Source organism: Cetorhinus maximus, chromosome 17 (assembly GCF_964194155.1).
Source record: "Cetorhinus maximus chromosome 17, sCetMax3.hap1.1, whole genome shotgun sequence".
Lineage (NCBI taxonomy): Eukaryota > Metazoa > Chordata > Chondrichthyes > Lamniformes > Cetorhinidae > Cetorhinus > Cetorhinus maximus.
In genome coordinates this window covers 93,279,108-93,299,111 of record NC_135895.1, presented here as the reverse complement: position 1 = coordinate 93,299,111, position 20,004 = coordinate 93,279,108, and the positions used below count along the sequence as shown (strand labels likewise).

General features: G+C 40.2%; 2 protein-coding genes across 4 annotated transcripts in view; one reads left to right on the top strand and one right to left on the bottom strand.

The window, feature by feature from the left end:
• Window positions 1–20,004, top strand: part of LOC144692582 (flavin-containing monooxygenase 5-like) — a 406,487-nt gene that overhangs the window by 176,092 nt on the left and 210,391 nt on the right. The window lies entirely within an intron of this gene.
• LOC144692584 (protein FAM78B) overlaps window positions 2,726–20,004 on the bottom strand; it is a 28,611-nt gene continuing 11,332 nt past the window's right edge. The window contains exons 1-2 of one of the 2 annotated variants that reach the window (XM_078561594.1): window positions 14,493–15,605; window positions 2,726–5,252 (exon numbers count right to left, since the gene is read on the bottom strand). In XM_078561594.1, the coding sequence (XP_078417720.1) occupies window positions 4,730–5,252; window positions 14,493–14,755 (786 nt within the window). In that variant the 5' untranslated portion in view covers window positions 14,756–15,605 and the 3' untranslated portion in view covers window positions 2,726–4,729. Of the gene's footprint in view, window positions 5,253–14,492; window positions 15,606–20,004 lie in introns of those variants that run through there. The other variant, XM_078561595.1, reaches the window with a different exon arrangement.

The following is a 20,004-nucleotide window of genomic DNA, read 5'->3' as shown; positions in this document are numbered from 1 at the left end:
ATGGAGCATTAATTTCCTAATATTTCTGAAGTCAGCATACCTCTGTTAGCATACATCAGATTTTTCATGCAATATCTTTAAAACTGCCTTTTTTATGATTTGAAACAAGCGCTTGAAACTTGGGTGTTTACCTATTTGTCAAGTTGCAGCTTTTAATATCATTTGTAGATGTGATGTGCACCAAGACACTGACGCACACATCACCAGGTTCAAGGTGCATGAGTCCTGGCTAGTGTTGAATCCTTGGGCCCATAGGCTTCTTCCCTATCTTAAAGCTGCCCATTTTGTAATTTAGACAAATGCATAATGCACAAACAATGATCTATGCGACATTCAATTGATTGAGAAGCGAGCTGTCAGTTAATTGATTTATTCAGAGGACAGCTGGTTGGTGAAGTGAATTACAATCTGTCTCAACACTCCAGGGACCTGGAGGAGGATCCAGTGCAGACGGCTGAGAGGAAAATATCTTCCCTCAGACGGCAATTAAGGGACCTAAAAAGCAAGGGAGTTTGGATTATCTTAATCCAGCTCCCAGAGGAGCCCATCTATCTACAATTTGCCAACAACTGGCTTTATTTCGGAAACTTCACTCAAAGAGGTATTAACAATGGCTGCTAAAGAAAAGCAAAATGTCATGTTAGCTGATTAAGGATGTTATTCTGAAGTTGCTTTTTACCAGGCTGTGATAGTTAATCATCTAAATTTTGGTATGCTATGTAAAATTTCCTTTACATGCCAATTGGATCTGTGCCTCTTTTGTGCTATTTTAAAAATATTTTGAACTGAGTGCAAACTGTTTGGATCAATTTTATTTAGATTTTCTCCCTGGTTCTCTTTGCTAATTTTTCTACCTCTTCTCCTGGAGTTATCAGCTACCTGAGGCATATTTGGGAGTCAACCAGCTCCCAGCAAGGATTAGCAATTACAGCAGCTACAGTTGAACTCCATACAGTCATCACAAAATATCATACTTGCATGCACTTCTAAAAGAGGACCCTAAATAGCATTCAACAGCAGGAATCCTGCCTATTCTCTCCCCTTTGTAACCTGGAGGCACTGAGGCCAATTGTAGTATTCCAAACACTGCTTTATCTGAGATCAGCTAACCGAGCACATAATCAGGATTAAACACAAGATCTTTCTAGTTCTTATGACTTATGTTATGCATTTCCATGGCAAAAGACTAGAGCAATTTGTTATACCTTTTTATCATGTTAATTTTTCAAAATTCTATTGTGGCCTATTTGGATATTTTTGCAATAATCAGAATGTTAGTGAGATTTACTAGCTAAGTAGGGTTAATTGCTCCGTTAACACCAACAACTCACATTTATATAGCACGTTTAACATACTGAAACCTGATGCTTCACAGGAGCAAATCAGATGAAAGTTGACACCTAGTCAAAGAAGGAAATGTTAGGACAAGTGATCCAAAGCTTTAAGGAGCATCATGGAAGAAACGTGGAGAGGCTTAGGGCTCAAGGCATGGCAATAGCGGGGCAAAGATAGTGGGTGATGCTCAAGAGGCCAGAGTTGGAAGAATGTAGAGTTCTCAAAGGGCTGTAGGGCTGGAGGAGATCACGGGCATAGTGAAGGGTTAGGCCGTAGGAAGATTTGAACTTGAATAAGAATTTTCAAACCCTTCTGTTAAAATGTAAGCAAAGTACTCTCACATGAATGTATTTCATGTTCATAGAGTAACATCACACAGTATGATTTCTAGGCTATAGCGTTCAATGCAAATTATAGCCACACAGGCGGGTCTCCTCATGGACTGGCACTTATCCAATTGTACCTTTCAATCTTGTATATTATCACTATATATTTTAAAACACTCAATGTATCCTTTTTCTAAAATATAGCTCCAAAAGCACAATTTGCATTTCTGTCACATTTCATATCTAATTGGATTGTTGGCAGAAAAACAATTTCTCACTGCAGGAAAAGTACAGTACAGCACCAATCAATTCAGCAATAAATCTGTGCTATTCCCACCAGACTCTGAAAACTGTGCACTTAGTTCGGACCATGTATGGGGAGCTCTAAACTGTGGCTACTCTAAAATCAAAATGAAACACTGCGAATGCTGGAAATCGGAAATAAAAACAGAAAATGCTGAAAGTTCCAGGTTGATGACCTTTCATCAGAATTCCTGGTGGAAGAACATTGACCTGAAATATTAATTCAGCTTCTTTCTCCACAGATACTGTCTGACCTGCAGAGTGTCTCTGGTGTGTTATTTACTGCTCTTTTTTAAATTGCAGCTACTGTAATCTGCACTGTCTCTGATTATGGAACTGCAGACAAACAAAAAATATGTATCATTCCGCAACACTGTTAATGGTCATGAAATAAAATCCATAAAATGCTGGAAATACTCAGCAGGTCTGGTGGCATCTGTGGAGAGAGAAACAGAGTCAAAGTTTCTGGTCAATGATCTTTCATGAGAACTCTACTCTTAAGTCACCCTGGTGAGTACAAATTTCACAAAAAAGAGCTTGCCCTGCACCCAAATAATTAAACAAAATAAGGCCCATACAATAGTTTCACTGGGATGTATTTGAAGAGGCCAATATCTCTTTTGTTTTTGAGTACCATCCATGCAGATCTGACCTATATTTAGCTTCACAACCCAGAGCAATTTTGTAGCATTTCTGGTCAAACAAACCCAGGTCTCTTAAATGAAAAGAGGTGTAAATTAATATATTTCATTGCACTTAGAAAAAAAAATTGCATTTTTATTTCATTGTTTTCCAGCAATGAAAGTGACATCTCATATTCCAGTATAAATGAACAAAATCAAAGTGCAATCTCTCAGTTACAGAAAATGCATGCAATCTACCAACCAACAGCTTGTCACCTTTCGACCTCCAATTCACAGATTAGTGAGCCAAACATCTGCCAAACATCTGTGCTCCAGGGAGAGCCAGGTATGCGGCAGATCTCACTAGTTTATAAGGCACGCTACAAAGCCAAGCTTCTTAGCAACACAACAAATCAGTTCATATTTTTCCAGATGAATACCTTTTTTTTTAGCATTTGACTTCAATATCATGGACTCAATTCACAGTTTTAAAGAAAACTTGTTATAAAAATGGTGTGACTTATAAATAACAAAACACAATTGGTATAATATTTAGGTGGTAAATACAATGTGTACATATTCAGATGGGAAATTAAAGTGTTTTTTTTTAATACAATGGTTTTGATTTCTGGATTCATGCTGAACCAATCACAGAGATAGAATCATAGAATCTTATTGCACAGAAGGAGGCCGTTCAGCCCATCATGTCTGTGCCAGCTCTCTGAAAGAGCTACCAATTAGTCCCAATCCCGCTCTTTCTTCATAGCCCTCAATATTACTCTGTTTAATTGCGTATCCAATTCGCTTGAGACCTAACCAAAGCCAGGATCAGACGAGGTGACAGATGCTGATTATGTTACATTGCCAATGAGCTCATCCAGGCCCTTGCTTTACGCTTTGGGAATAAACATTACACATAGGAAATGTTCATTCTTACGCCTGCTTATCAATGTTTCTCATTGCCCAGTCCGGTTGGTTACAGGCCGTAGCACCTCTTATACTTCCCCGCATCAGCCAAAAAACAATATACTGCAACTGACCTAGCAGCACTCAACAGAGCATTGCGATTTAATCAAAGTGCCAAAGGTGCAAAGTGGAACCATATCAAATAACATTCAAATACAAATATCTAATGGTTGAAGAGCTTATGCCTTGCCCACTCATGGGTCAGCATTTAAGATGAAATCCCTCATTCTGCCCAAATTAAATTGGAAAACGTCAGAACCATTGTATTACCTGGCAGAAATCCTAACCAATCACCTATCTCCTTTGTTGTGACAACGTGCATTAACCAAAAAAAAGTTAAATTAATATAAAATGGTTCTATTTTCCGCAAAGAGCATCGTTGTTTGTGTCGAGATAAAAGGCATGGGTATTCTAAAGAAATCTTCGGTTGAAATCACTGAAACCTATGGCACAATGCGTTAAAGTCCCAGCCACTTTGGCATCTAAAGTTTGAAAAATGATGACAGCAAAATAAATGCAGAGCATCAAATGGGACGAGTTTTTTTTTTGTCCCCCTCGTCCCCTTAAGGTTGCAATGCAGACCCATGAAAAACATTCCAAATAAATGCTATTTTAATATAAAAAGTCATTCAATTGACTGCGACACTTGTGATTTAGGCTCGAAATTACTCACAACACACAAAAACTGAATGCACATGGATATTCCGTACCATACATCTTCTTAATACGAGGTGCATGCAAAAAAAGGTTATCCATTAATCCGTCGAATAATTAGACAAGTTAACAAGAGTAGGAAGCATCGTCTGACTGAAGCCTGCACTGTGGAGCAACACAAGCTCCCAGGCAATTATAAAATAGTGGTACCTTATTCCCGTCACATTTCAGCACCACGGCCAGTTCATCTGGACTGAGAACTTTGCCATCAAAAAAAAACAAAAAGAATCAAGTGTTACCAGTGCGGTTGTACAGTCGAATGACTTTTGTAAACAGCCACGCGAGATCCCGTGATGTACATTTGAACCAAAGGCTTCATTCACCTCCTTCAAACAAGTGCATAACCTACATACCAAAAAAAAAAATCCAACCTTGTTCGTTCCTTGCTGCTGAATGAAATAGGAGGTGTATAAAAATTCACGTCCTTATAGGAGTTCCTTAAATAGCTGCAAGCCTCTATTACTACTTGGGAGGTATGACAACTAGAGGTAGACCACGTTTGGGTCTCCACATTAAAACCTGGGCGTCGTTTGCGTTGGGCTTCACCAAGGCATTTGGAGGTATGGGCTCCATCCTGGTTAATATCCGAGGCTGTTCCTGCTGCGTCCTTCCAACAAGTTTAGCGCGATAGCCCAACGGGTTCGATGGGTCCACTTCTATGTCAACACGCATTCTCCATTTGATTGTCTGAAGTAAGATCTTCTCTTTACTGATTGTGTTCATGGCTACCAGCCAGGTGGTGAAACTTTGGTCTCTTTTAATCCTCGTTAGTTGGGGCACGTTGCTCTCACTCACAGGTACCGCCCATGTCACACTCGGGTAAAAATTGTCATTCATGCTGACTGAGAACCGAGACGCCTTGTTTATGGGGCCGACTAGTGTCACTGTTTCAGTGGTATTCCCATACCATGGATAGCTCACTCCATCAGAATCACTAATTGCTTTAACCCTGCCTTCTCGCAAATCAGGAAGTTCCCAGCTAGACCTGGATAAAGATAAATATATGTAAGCATTATCTGTAGGCAGAATGTAGTGAACACAACGTATTCGTTCAGGTGCATTTTACCAACCATATCAATAAAGTGTTAACGTTTAAAAATAAAAGGGACATTCAAAGGGCAGCTGGGTACTGTAATGGTAGAGTTAGGGGAGGGAAAAAAAAGATCATTGCCGACCCCTGACATTCTATGTTCTTAAATGAATTCTGTTGGCATTGATGAAAAACATTGATGTGGAATTTGATCTAAGTTTTCAGGATATTAAGAGACCGGGTAGATCGGGGGGGGGAAAGTTTTCCACCAGTTGGGGAGCCTAGGACTAGGGGGGGCTAGTCTAAAAATTAGAACCAGACCTTTCAGCAGTGAAAGTGGGCAAATCTTCTTCATGAAAGGGTGGTAGAAGTTTGGAACCCTCTGCTGCGAAGGGCAATTGGTACTTTTGCAAATTTTTAAAACTGCGATTGATAGATTTTTGACAGCCAAAGTTATTCGGGGATATGGAACAAAGGTAGGCAGGCGATGTTAGGTGGTAGATTAGCTGTGGTTTAATTGAATGGCTGAACGGGCTATAAGGGATAAATGGCTCACTCCTGTGCCTGTGTTCCTCATTTATAGATAGGTTTATATTCACAGTTAGGAACAAGTGCTTTGTGCAAAATCACTTTATATCGATCAGTGATCAAATGTTAAAATATCGAATTGAAATGTTATTATGCATTGAGGCGTAGGTATTTTGATGCTGCCGTAAAATCCAGGTTTATAATTGCTACCAGAAAATAGAAAGGATCCTCACTAACGTCGCAGATTTCATCAACCCTATCCCTTATCTGCATTACTTCTTTGGTTCCATTTGAGTTCCGAGGAAGTGGGTACAATGATTGAAGTTTTAATGTTGCCTTTTAACTACATTACTATGGTCGAGTTGTCAGTGTTATCTTATGTCTGTTGTATGGTAGCGCTATAGAGTGATGTTGAGAAAGGGCAGTGGGTAAATCATTGTGCTTGTTCATCAAAATTCTCTCTTTCTACTTTTAAACATACAGAGGAGAAAGGGAAAAGATTTAGTATAAAAATACAGTACCGTTTATGTTTGTATGTGTCTACTGCTTCTGAGAAATGTAAGATTCATTACTAAGTCTGTCAATAGATAACTGACTGCACTGTTTGTTCTATTCCTCGTGGAAGATAGTCTGAAAGCAAAGATAAATTAGTTCTACTGTCAGCTGCCCATATATTAACTGCCTCAAGTTGTCTTCCAAAGGAAAATCCTCACGATTTACACAATCGCTTTAACCTTCTCCAGTCCTCCTAGAAACCTGTGCTCCTCCAATTCTCGCCTCCTGTGCAAGCTCCGTTGTCTAGGTTCTAAGCCCTGGCATCCCCTCCATAAGGCTCTGGATATTGCCACCTCTCTCCTTTATGGTGCTCCCCAAAATCTACCTCTCTTGATTAATTGCCAGAACCTTTCCTTGTTTGGCTCTGTTCAATTGTTGTCTTATTATGTTTTTATGAAGTGCCTTGGCAAGGTTTGCTACTTCAAAGGTGCTACATAAATACAAGTTGTTGTAGTGCCAAAGTAACTCCTCCAGGGTAGACTATAGTTTTAAAAGAGCCATGTACTAATCTCTCGAGTAGCACTCACATCAGAAAATGTATAATTACATGTGGTAAGACAAATGAGTTTGTCAAGTGCTATCATATTGCCACTTCATGAGGTTGCACAATCTCATCCAATAAGTTTTGGAGAAGGGGAGGAAACTTATTGTCAGTGTGTGCGGCGCTTTCTATGAGATAAGATGAGATGAAGTTTCCCCAAGTAATAAAAGGTTTACCCAATGTATCCATAATGGATTGGATCTTACGTGGAAGCTGCCGTCATAATAGAAAACAAGCATTATCCCTTGCCTATTACTGACAAGAACAAGGTTTACACAGAGGATTGAAAAGTCAAAATGAAAACTCATTTTTAGAACAGTTATGATTTTAAAAATACATTTTTAGAATGGTTATGATTCTAAAACAGATATTTTGGAAAATAATTTTGAGGAGTCTCTAATTTAGAAAGAAATCGAAATTTTGAGTAGTAAATACTGTAGTAAATATGCAGTAAATAGTAAGACTTGAGTTTCGAAATTCATATTCGTTTTAGGTAAAAATCAATCCAGGCGGTTTCAACCGTGGTAAGTATAGATCCACAAAACAGCTCATGACAGATGTGAAGTGAGAGTGTCTGCTGCTAAAAATTGCTAGTAAACGTAGAAAGCGTATTATTCCCCAGCATTAGTATATTTCATAATACAAATTGCCGAGAAATCTAAAGTTTAAATCCGGACATGTTGCAAAATGTTTAGCGCTGACAGTTGTAACCTGTGCAACACCGACAAGACCCAAACAGACTAAAGATTTCAGGGTATGATTTTGCAAGAAGATTATACACGGAGGCGGAATTAATACGAGCATGTGTAGTATAAAGGCAATGTACCATTTTGCTCTGTGACCGCAGTACATATGGGAAATTTGGTCTCTAAGGTCAGCGTCCTCCATTTGCAAGCAGCACCATTTTCCAATTATGAATTTTAATCGAAGCAAATCCATGTGAGCTATGAGCAGGGGGGCTCTGCTGCTCCCTCTCATTGTGCGGTAGTGACTTAAAAAGAAGGAATGGCAATTACCAAAAAAGAAGAATTCTTACCAAAAAAGAAATTCAACCGCAATGTCAGTTAAATGTTTTAAAGTAGAATGTGGAAGATTGAGTGAGCCACAGGTCAGACTTTAGAACTGCTGTGCCTCGGGGTCTTAGGACGGATCTTGATTCCCAATAACTCTTTCCCAGACAGAGAGTTCTAAAATTAGCTGCACCGTCAGGGTACTGCACCCAGCAGAAGCCGGTCACTTCCCCATCAAAAGGGAAGGATGTTTATTCTGGATGGAGACAGGGGAGCATGTCACCTGCTCATCCCATCAGCCAGGCTAGTACATAGCACAATGAGACATATTAAAAACCAGGGAAAAAATAATTCTGAGTAAAGGATGAGGCTTATAAAATGTGCATCGTAAAATTTGAAAGCTTGTTTGATATTCTGTTTTGCTAGTCTTGAATCATGAAGAAATGACAGAGTTAGGAGCACAGGAATAGGACGAGGCCACTTAGCTCTACCCCGAGTCTGTTCCTTCATTCACCGAGATCATGGTTGATCTGCGACCCAACTTCACATATCTCTCTTTGCCCCATATCCCCTAATATGTTTGGTTAACAAAATCTATCAATCTCAGACTTTAAATTAACAATTGATCTAGCATCAATTACCATTTGCATAAAAATTCCAAACTTCCCCCACCCTATGCCTATAGAACTTTCATAATTTTGCCTCTGAAAAGTCTGACTCTAATTTTTAGACCTCCTTGTCTTTGGCTCCCCAACCAACAGAAATAGGTTCACTCTATCTATTCCCTCTGTTCCTCTTTTTGCTTTTCCCATGAAAGTCTTTGACAATACAAAGTGAGCATCAGTCTATTGATACACTAATTTCCATGCTGCCCCCCCCATATTTTCTTTTGTTTGTATATATTTCTATATTTTACAAGGAAAATGGCTAATGTATTAACTCTATTACTGTGCTGTTATTGTCTCATAATGTGCAACAACAGTGCCATTACTAAACCATTGTTTAATAACATAATTGTTCCAAAAGCCAAGAATCCAAAATTGCTGCATACTGTTTTAATTTCTGAGAACATTAAAAAAAATTGAAAAGTGAAATTACACAGGAACATTTATCTCACCCCATCTGCTGGGTTAAACATTCCCTCCCTCCACCACCAGCACACCATGGTTACCATGTATACCATCTACAAAATGCACTGCAGCAACTCACCAAGGCTTCTTCCAAGCCTGCGACCCCTACTCCCTAGAAGAACAAGAGCAGCAGACACATGGGAACACCCCCACCTCAAGATCCCTTCCAAGTCACATACTTAGAAATACATTGCCATTCCTCTATTGTCACTGGTTAAAATCCTGGGAGTCCCTATATAACAGCACTGTGAAAGTACCTTCATCACAAGGACTGCAGTGGTTCAAGAAGACGGCTCAGCACCACCTTCTTGAGGGTAAATAGGGATGAGTGGTATCCAAATCCCACGAATAAACAGGAAAACTTAAATGTTGTTTATTTTTTCCAATAGAATTTTCATTCGTGACTTTGATCAATACAAGAAAATTAACAGTTCACAATAAACAGGATTACTTACAAAGTAATTAATATTCTCTCGTTTCTGTGCCTTCAATTTGATACGTTTATTTAAAGCTACCCTTTTATTGATGCTGCTACAGTGGAAACCTTTATATGAAGCCTTTCAATTTGCCTTTATGAAGCCTTTCAATTTGCCTTTATGAAGCCTTTCAATTTGCCAACTGTCTTCTCCTAGAAAATAACCAAAAGCTCATCAGAAACAGTAGCAAGGCTTCACTCCAATAAACTGTGCTGTTCTTCATAGAAGTTGTTCAAATAAAACGCCCTGCAATAAAAACACCACTGTGATATACTAAGGCTGCCCCTTGAGCAACTGGCAATAGTCTTGCAGAGATTTTGATTACATTGTCAGTTGGAGGGGTTGCATCTGACTGGTGTGAAAGCAAATGATAATAGCATGGCTGTGTACAAAGATCTCTGGTGTGAATATGTGCAAAATGTGGAAACTGGTTCTAAACCTCCCCGTGCAAGATAAAGGGGATTGACAATTTGTCGAACTGGGACCAGCGATGATGGAGGGGTGAGTGCAGGTGGGGGGCAGGAGTGGGTTTAGGGTGAATAGCACATTACAAGTCTCTATAACATGTTAAAGTAAGATTTGTGTTGTATTAGTTGAAGTCTTTATTCAATCATCCAGAAATATTCCCTTAATGAGAAAACCATAGTTGCCAGCAAAACATTATAGTCACTCAGCATTCCCAGGCCTACCCTAATCTCAGTGGATGCCAATTTTAAAAAACTAGGAATTGACAGGTATCTGGTCAAATGTTTAATCTAAGTAAATGATTTTTGTCATTAATTGGGTGTTGTGATATTCTACAAAGGAAGGGAAAAATATAACACGGTTCAGGAAGGTTTTGATATACTTAATACCTATGAATGTATGTTTAGTACAAGACTGCTGACAGTTGTCTGTTGTGACTGTAAGTGGGCTGGTAGGATATAACTCATGGAAAGGGGGCCCTCTCTGAATAGGCAGAACAGTCCTCCATAGATTACAAGCAGTTCACTAGCTGAACAGGGCTATAAAAATGGTATGTATTAAGCACTGCAAATGCACCAGTCCCTCTGTAAAAAGCATAGTGATTCAGGAGGAAACATAGAAAATAACAGGAGTAGGTCACTCGGCCCTTCGAGCCTGCTCTGCCATTCAATATGGTAATGGCTGATCCTCTATCTCAACACCATACTCCCACTCTCTCCCAATACCCCTTGATGCCTTTAAACTCTAGAAATCTATTTCCTTCTTAAATATATTCAGTGACACAGCCTTCTGTGGTAGAGAATTCCACAGTTTCACCAGCCTCTGAGTGAGGAACTTTCTTCTCATCTCAGTCCTAAATGGCTTAACCTGTATCCTGAGATTGTGAGCCACTATTCTAGACCCCACCCCCAGCCAGAGGAAACATTATCCCTGCCTCCAGTCTGTCCAGCCCTGACAGAATTTTATACAGTTCAATAGATCCCCTCCCATTCTTCTAAACTCCAGTGAATACAGGCATAGTCTGCCCAATCTCTCCTCATACGACAATCCTACCATCTCAGGAATCATTCTGGTGAACCTCGCTGCACTGCCTCTATGGAAAGTATATCCTTTCTTAGGTAAGGAGGCCAAAACTGCACACACTACTCCAGGCGTGGTCTCCACCAAGGCCTTGTACAGCTGCAGTGAGACATCCTTGCTCCTGTACTCAAATCCTCTCGCAATGAAGGCCAGTATACCATTCTCCTTTCTAACTGCCTACTGCACCTGCATGCTTGCTTTCAGTGACTGGTATACAAGGACACCCAGGTCCCTTTGTACATCAACATTTCCCAATCAATCACCATTTAAATAATACTCTGCCATTCTGTTTTTCCTACCAACTGAAGAACTTCACACATATCCATGTTATACTGCATCTGCCATGTATTTGCCCATTCATTCAACTTGTCTAAATCGTCTTAAAGCCTCAGAACATCCTCCAAAGCCTCAGAACATCCTCCAAAGAACAACTTGATCTTTAGGGTCGGTGAGCTAAGCATAATTCTGATTCAAGGTTCGAAGTGCAATGTACGAATTGCTTTTCCTACTTACACCTTGTCTGTAGAATTTTTCAGCCAGACTCCATCATTCAGTGCATAAACCCCAGCTACCAATCCTGAATTTCACAGACTTCCAATGTTCATGATAGTCTTATTAATCCATTACTTACTATTGCCTATGTTAGCACGGTGGAAAGCTTGGTGATTATGAATATGTCACTATATATGGAGAGAGAGAAACAAAATCATCAGCTCTTTTAAACTGGAGATTACTGTAGAATAAATTAAATAGGTAAATGGAGTAATTTTAAAATAGAGTACACTTTGTAGAAATATTAACCCAAGTCTAATCCCTGGCCATAAAAATAATTAGGTAAACATTACACCTTGAGCTATGAATGACATCGACTATTAAATCCTTCCTCCAAACACTTACTTCCGTATAAAGAAACGAGTAACCATTCGGTTCCCCCACAAATCGACGAAAATACACAGGAGAATTGTACGAAGTTACAAAATAACCTTGTAGCCATTGGAAGGGTTTTTAAACAGCAGAGTTTTAGAGTGGGGGTCGGGGTAGAGCAGACAAAAGCTAGCAAATCAAGGAGGGAGGGGACCTACAGCAGACTTATCCATGAGGAACGAAGTCCAGGCTGCACAGGGGAGAGATGACAATTTAGCTTTTAAAATTAACTAAATATATGCGGCAGATTAGTTGCTATTTATCCTGGTCTTCAAATCCTGCCATGGTCTTGCCTCTCCCCATCTTTGTAGTCTCATCCAGCCCTACAACCCTCCAAGATCTGTGGCTCTTGCCCGCCTACCACTTCCCTCGCCCCTCCACCGTGCCTTCAGCTATCTGGGCTCTGGGATCTGGGAATTCCCTCCCTAAACCTCCTCGCTCCTCCTCTAGGCCATCTTTGATTACACTTTGGCTATCTTTCCATTTATGTGAATCAGTGTCACTGTTTTTTGATAATGGCTCTTTTAGTACTTTGGACGTATTTACTGCCTTAAGGACGCTATATGAATACAAGTTGTTATTGTTGTTGACAGATAACCGTTATCTATAAACTTTAACGCTATTGAAGTAGTTTGATATAATTGGCAACGTTAAAACTAAGCACTTTTCCTTTTGCTGCTTTAAAGCTTTGGCAACGTGATTTAATTTGCTGCCCAGGGACGTGAAAAGATATATGCCTGGTGGGCATGAAGATATTGACTGGTAATGTGAAGGACGTCGCTTTAAGCCATCTTCGTGGCAAGGACAATGAAATGACATATAAGACAACCGCAATCTATCCATATCACATCACTGGTCTCAGCTATGTAAAGCACTTGGAGATTTTCTATATTTGGCGCCTGCCAGAGCTCTTGCTTGTCCAGTATTGATTGGGAATTTCAACACAAAAGGGGAAAGATTCAGCCTACTTTCTCTTCTCTACAGTCTATTGCAGGTGTCCATTTCAGGTCAATTTCACCGATTCTGAAATGCACAGCTCAGTGAATGTGCTCAGCAGCAAATCATGTCAATAAAGCAGGGACAGCCTTTAATTGGCTGTCGCTATATTTTAACCATAGTCTCCTGGTAAGTGACAGCTTTGCATTTAAAGAAGGGCGGGGTGGGGGTGTGGGGACGGCGGGTGGAGAGAAACCATTACGGATGAGGGAAAGGTGTTGTTATTCTCTGGTTTCAAACTACTTAAATGTTTATTTAGGGCTTTCTGCTAGGCGATTTTTTGACATTAAACATAGCTCGATCGTTTGTAAGCTCAACGAGCAATGTGAGAGGTTCCCTGGAGTTGTTCTGTGTTGTTTGTAAAAGATCTAAAATTCCCAGACTCATTTGCAAAAAGATGTAATTGTCCCCGCAAAGTACCGAGACACTATTTTGGAACTTGCAATTTTACTGTCAGTCGGACTGAATCGTTACTCCCAGCGTCTAACAAGCGAGATCCAAATCAAGTCCAACAGATTTATATTACAGAATAAAGCCTGACTTTTCGTGATCATTAAAAAGAATGCGGAAGTTCGAGTTGCAAACTGTCACTTTGTCTGCAGTTTCAATGCAAAAATGCATTTAATTTCTATCGGCATTTCATTATGATCATTACTGAAAGTTCGGGAGTAGTGGCCAATGATTAAGCAACTTCAGATATCAGCCTAGGCGACACGTTGATCACGACTGCCTTATTAAATTTAATTTTAATTCGTCAGATTAACTTGAAACCGTGATTTGAATCATAGATAGGCCTGACGTTGTATATTTAAATACGCACCTTAAAGCTATTGCTAATATTTCGCGAGGTAGACAATCAGTTGGAAGGCATCTAATACCACAGCTGCATTAATATATAGCCATATTTAACTACCTCACCGAGACATGACTCTCATTTCATAGAAAGAAACGTGGGCGGGTGAGAATGTTTAGTCTGAAAGTATTGGTCTGCTTAGAAAATTAACTGTTTAGCTACATAGGAAGCATGCAAGAATATCGCTCCCATCACTAAATCTCAGCAGAAATATATTGGACATATATCGGTTGTCAAAGACAGAATAGGGAGGCGTTGAGTGACCATGCAGTGATAAAATAATAGACAAATCCTGCACATTAAAAAGACAAATTTCCACTTTATTTGCATACGATGCTTATTGAATGAATTACTCACTAATGCACAGTAATACTAATTAAGGTCGCTGCAGCTGCAACACCTATTCAGCACAGCCGAATGGTACAATTAGTATTAACATCCGCACCAAAGTATATTTAAATAGGATGATGTGTTATGTAAATTTGTTGGCTTGCAAACCAGTGATGAAACTGTTATCTCTTTTTTGGACTGGTCATGTTGCAATGCTCACTGTTATCTGTTAATTATCATAGCACGGTGCATTGCAGAATTAAATGTCAGTGTGTTGCATATACTATACCGTGTTAAATTCCCTTACATTCCGAGGTCGCTGTAAGTGTTGAAAAATTCCATTTGGTTACAAGCTTGAATCCATCCAACTACCCACGTTTCATTCCTGGGGACGGGAGGCATCACCACCCGGGCGGATGCCTTGAAGTATGGTGTCTTATACCGTAAAACAATGGGAGAATTTTCTTCTATTAGAGTTGGGCATTGATCAATCGTAGCAGAAACGTCATACACCACTATATTCTCACGCCGTATCCTTGATTTACAAGTTATACTCTGAATGCAACCCATCCTTCCAGGGTTAATATAATATATATTTTTAAAAACCCAACAAGATTGCAAATAGAGGCTGTGCAGAATTCAGCACTGGCACGAGTCGTTCTTGCTGACCGCGTCAATTTTGATACAGTCTTTCGTTTCAGTTTGAATTCGTCACTCGGGTCCGGGCTATAGTTCCTTCTTTTTTTTTTCCCCTGTGTGTTTTTCTCCTCCTTATTGTCATGTCACAAACGGCAGGAAGCAGGAGGAAGACGAGGCAGCATATTGGCAAAAAGATAAGAGGGACGAAAGGATATGCGGGTTTCCCGTTGTAACAGAGCGGTCCTGGAAGCAGAGGAAACGCACTGTAACCACTGATTCCAGCATAGTCTGCATTTGTTTTGGAGTCACATAGAATAACACAGCCTTTGTTCTGCCTTCATAGATAACGGTTAATGAACCGTTGACTCCATTCCCCCGTTAGAACAGAAATGAATGTACCGTGAGACGTCAGAAAAAAAAAATAATAAATCCACTCCATACGTTTACACCGGTAAGGAGAGAGTACCTTCATTGTCTGTCGTACAGCAACTGTCCATTGCTCTGATGCTGAAGATGAATGCGGTTGGTTGGTTGAGAGAGAGAGAGAGAGAGAGAAATAATCGTTTTGTGTGCCTCCTGGGACTCCATAGGCTGGAGATCCCCCAGTAAAACAGGATCAAGAGAACGCTCTGCCACTGGCTCAGGATTCCCGGGGATTAGCTGTCGAGCGGCGCCCCCTTATGCACGACCTGGTCCGCCTGAAATACGTGGGTTGAAAAATCGCATCGCTCCTCTATTATTGAGTCAGAGATGCACACTAGCTCATCGCGACAGTTCAAAGCGTTGGAATGAAGCTCGGAAGGTTTTCATACTTTCGAAAAAGAGAAGCTAGTTGTGACCCGATAGGCAAAAAGAGCTGCATTGAGTTACACAACTAGTTGTGTGTGTGGTTGTGCGCGCTCGAATATCCGCATGACAGCAGAATATGTTTCAAGGCAATCCCAACATAATGCAACAGCATGTGAAAAGTGACTAGGCAAAAGTCAAACCTTTCTCAGTAGCTCAGATCTGATGACAGATGTGCCTGAGCCATTGACTGTAACCCTTTTTTTTTGGTGGGACGTATGCATTTCCAGCATTTATAGGACAACACACACTTTGCAAAGAATTGAAACTTATTTCTACAAACGCAATCATAAACTAACAATTGGATCAATGTGATTTGTCTGTTTTGTCTTGTCTGTAAGTTCAAAAAAAATGTATCGCCCTTATTACTTACTGCAAACTTCTTCGGGAGAGAGAAAATCAAAAGATTACTTGGGCAATCGTTCGGCGTCCCCAATACACGGCGTGCTTGGAAACAGTAAGATAAAAGCAAAATACTGCGGGTGATGGAAATCCGAAACAAAAACAGAAAATGCTGGAAAAACCCAGCAGGTCTAACAAGAACCTGCTCTGAAGAAGTCATACGGACTGGAAATATTAACTATGTTTTTCTCTCCACAGATGCTGTTGGACCTGTTGGAGTTTTTCCAGCATTTTCTGTTTTTGCTTGTAAAACAGGTTTTGGTAGTTCTCCCCGCGACGGAGTGTGAAGATTTGCCAAACAGCGGAATGCTTTCTACATGTGTTGACGGAGGCTCAGTGATAGCAGTGGCGCCTCTAAGAGTCAGAAAGTTGGGTGCTGAAGTGCCTTTCTGGAGATTTGAGCATAACATCTGGGCAGGCAGTCGAGTACTGGGAGAGGTGAGGACATGAAACCGAGGCCGAGGAAGGAACTTTCCCCTTGGTGGAGGGATCAATAACCAGGGGGCATAGATTTAAGGTAAGGGGCAGGAGGTTCAGAGGGGATGTGAGGAAGAATTTTTTTCACCCAGAGGGTGGTGGGAATCTGGAACTCACTGCTTGAAAGGATGGTAGAGGCAGAAACCCTCATAACATTTAAGAAGTGTTTGGATGTGCACTTGCGATGCCATGGCATACAAGGCTATGGACCTAGTGCTGGAAAATAGGCTTAGAATAGTTAGGCACTTGTTTGACCAGCGCAGAAGAGATGGGCCGAAGGGCCTTTTTCTGTGCTGTAGACCTCTATGACTCTATGAGTGACAAGCTACCTTTTAGGAACAGGAGAAGGCCATTCAGCCCTGTTCTACCATTCAATTAGATCATAGCTGATCTGCGTCCTAACTCCATCCACCCACCTTGGCGCCATGTATATCCGAATAATAACTTTGGCGGGCAAAAATCCATTGACCTCAGATTTAAAGTTATTAAGTGACCAATATCCACTGCTTTTTATGGGAGATTGCTCCTTAATTCTACCACCCTATGAGTGAAAAAATGTTTGCTAACTGTTGTCTGATTTTAAAGTTATATCCCTTTGTCCTAAACTCCCCGTTCCGCAGAAAATGTTTCTCTCTAGCTACCGTATCAATTCCTTTAAAAATCCTTAAAAAAAAACCCCACAAATCATGCCTTAACCTTCTATATTGTAGGGAATACAGGCATAGTTTATGTAATCCATCCTCATAATCTAACCCCTGGACCCTTGGTATCATTCTGCTGAACCTGCACTGCATTTCCATTTTTAAGGTGCATGCCCAGAACTGCACATGATACTCCAGCTATAATCCAACCAGGGCTCTGTATTGCTATAGTTAAGCTTACTTCCCTTTATATTCATGTCCTCTGGTTATAACAGCTAACATTCCATTAGCATTTTTTGATCATTTTTTGTACTTGGCTACTACATTTTAGTGATCTGTGCCCATGGATCCCTAAACTCCTTTGGATTTCCACTGTTCCTAGCTTTTCACCATTTCAAAAATACTCAGATCTATCCTTTTTTGATTCAAATTGGATGATTTCGCAGTAACCGGCATTGAAATCCATCTGCCACAGTTTTGGCCACTCGTTTAATCAATGTCTCTGTAACTTTATGCTACTGTTTACACTATTTGTAATGCCACCAATCTTTGTGTCATCAGTAAATTTGGATATATGGCTCACTATTGCATTATCTCGGTCATTAATAAATACAATGAAAAGTTGAGGCAACAGCACAGATCTTCGTAGGACAACACTAGTCACTTCCTTCCAGTTTAAGTGCATACCCATTATCCCAACTCTCTTTCTTCCAATGCCTAACCAATCTCCTAACCAGGTCATAATTTTCCTTCAATGATGATTAATTCCATGAGCTTTAATTTTGGCTAACAGTCTCTGAGTGAAACCTTATTGAATGACTTCTGGACGTCAATGTAAACTACATTCATAGACATTCCCCTGCCCACTACTTTAGTTACTTGCTCAAAAAAATTCAATTAGGTTTGTTAGATATGATCTACCCTATACCAATCCATAATGGCTCTCTCTAATCGGCTCACATTTCGCTAGGAACATCATCACTTTGTCTTGAATTATAGATTCCAATAATTAACCCACAACGATGTTACACTTATAGGTCTGTCTATAATTTCCTGGTTTCTCTTTCTCACCTTTCTTAAATAATGGAGTTGCATTTGCAATTTTTTAATCTAAAGGGACAATTCTTGAATCAAGAGAGCTTCAGAAGATAATGAAGAAGCACTTGCGATTTGCTCATCTACTTCTTTTAAAACCTATTGACCTTGGTCACTATAAAGCATTTTGAATGCCCCTAGATCATAAAAAGTGCAAATTAAATGCAATCTCATTTCCTTTTTTCCAATATAAGGTGTTGTAGCAGTAACACATCCATCGTCCAGACAGTGTTGCAAGAAAAGGTAGAGAGTGCAAACTTGATGCAGCCGTGTAACAAAGCCGAAACTCATGTAGGTCTTTTAGTGGTACTTTGTGTATTCATTGGGAATGCATATTGTGCTGCTCTCAATATTTATACATGCAGGTCTGTGCTGCAGTTCAAAACTAACCCATACACATCTGCTGCAGCAATTCACTTAATGCTAATCCATGCACGTCTGCTGCTGCAGTTTGTTCAATGCTAATTGATGCACGCCTGCTGCTGAAGTTCATTCAGTGCTAGTATATATAGGTCTGCTGCTGTTCATTCAATAATAATAGTTTATTCAGCACCAATACATGCAGATAAAAGCAAAAAACTGCAGATGCTGGAAATCAAAAACAAAAATAAAAATAGCTGGAAAAACTCAGCAGGTCTGGCAGCATCTGCGGAGAGGAACACAGTTAAAGTTTTGAGTCCGTATCACTCTTCAACAGAACTAAGTAAAAAAAGAACATGCAGATCTGTTGCTGCAGTTTATTCAATACCAATGAATGCATATCTATTGCTACAGTTTATTAAATGCTAATGCATGCAGATCTGCTGCTGCAGTTCATTCAATACCAACACATGCAGATCTGTTGCTGCAGTTTATTCAACACCAATGCATGCAGATCTGCTGCTGCAGTCTACTCAACACCAATGAATGTGGATCTGCTGCTGCACTTCATTCACTGCCAATGAATGCAGATCGGCTGCTGCAGTTTATTCAATACCAATGAATGCAGATCTGCTGCTGCAGTTTATTCAATACCAATGAATGCAGATCTGCTGCTGCAGTCTACTCAGCACCAATGAATGCAGATCTGTTGCTGCAGTTTATTCAGCACCAATACATGCAGAGCTGCTGCTGCAGTTCATTCAATACCAATGAATGTAGATCTATTGCTGCAGTTCATTAAATGCTAATGTATGCAGATCTGCTGCTGCACTTCATTCATTGCCAATGAATGCAGATCTGCTGCTGCAGTTCATTCAATACCAACACATGCAGATCTGTTGCTGCAGTTTATTCAACACCAATGCATGCATATCTGCTGCAGCAGTTCATTAAATTCCAATGAATGCAGATCTGCTGCTGCACTTCATTCATTGTCAATGAATGCAGATCTGCTGCTGCAGTTCATTCAATACCAACACATGCAGATCTGTTGCTGCAGTCTACTCAACACCAATGAATCCAGATCTGCTGCTGCAGTCTACTCAACACCAATGCATGCAGATCTGTTGCTGCAGTTTATTCAATACCAATGCATGCAGATCTGTTGCTGCAGTCTACTCAACACCAATGAATCCAGATCTGCTGCTGCAGTCTACTCAACACCAATGCATGCAGATCTGTTGCTGCAGTTTATTCAATACCAATGCATGCAGATCTGTTGCTGCAGTCTACTCAACACCAATGCATGCAGATCTGTTGCTGCAGTTTATTCAATACCAATGCATGCAGATCTGTTGC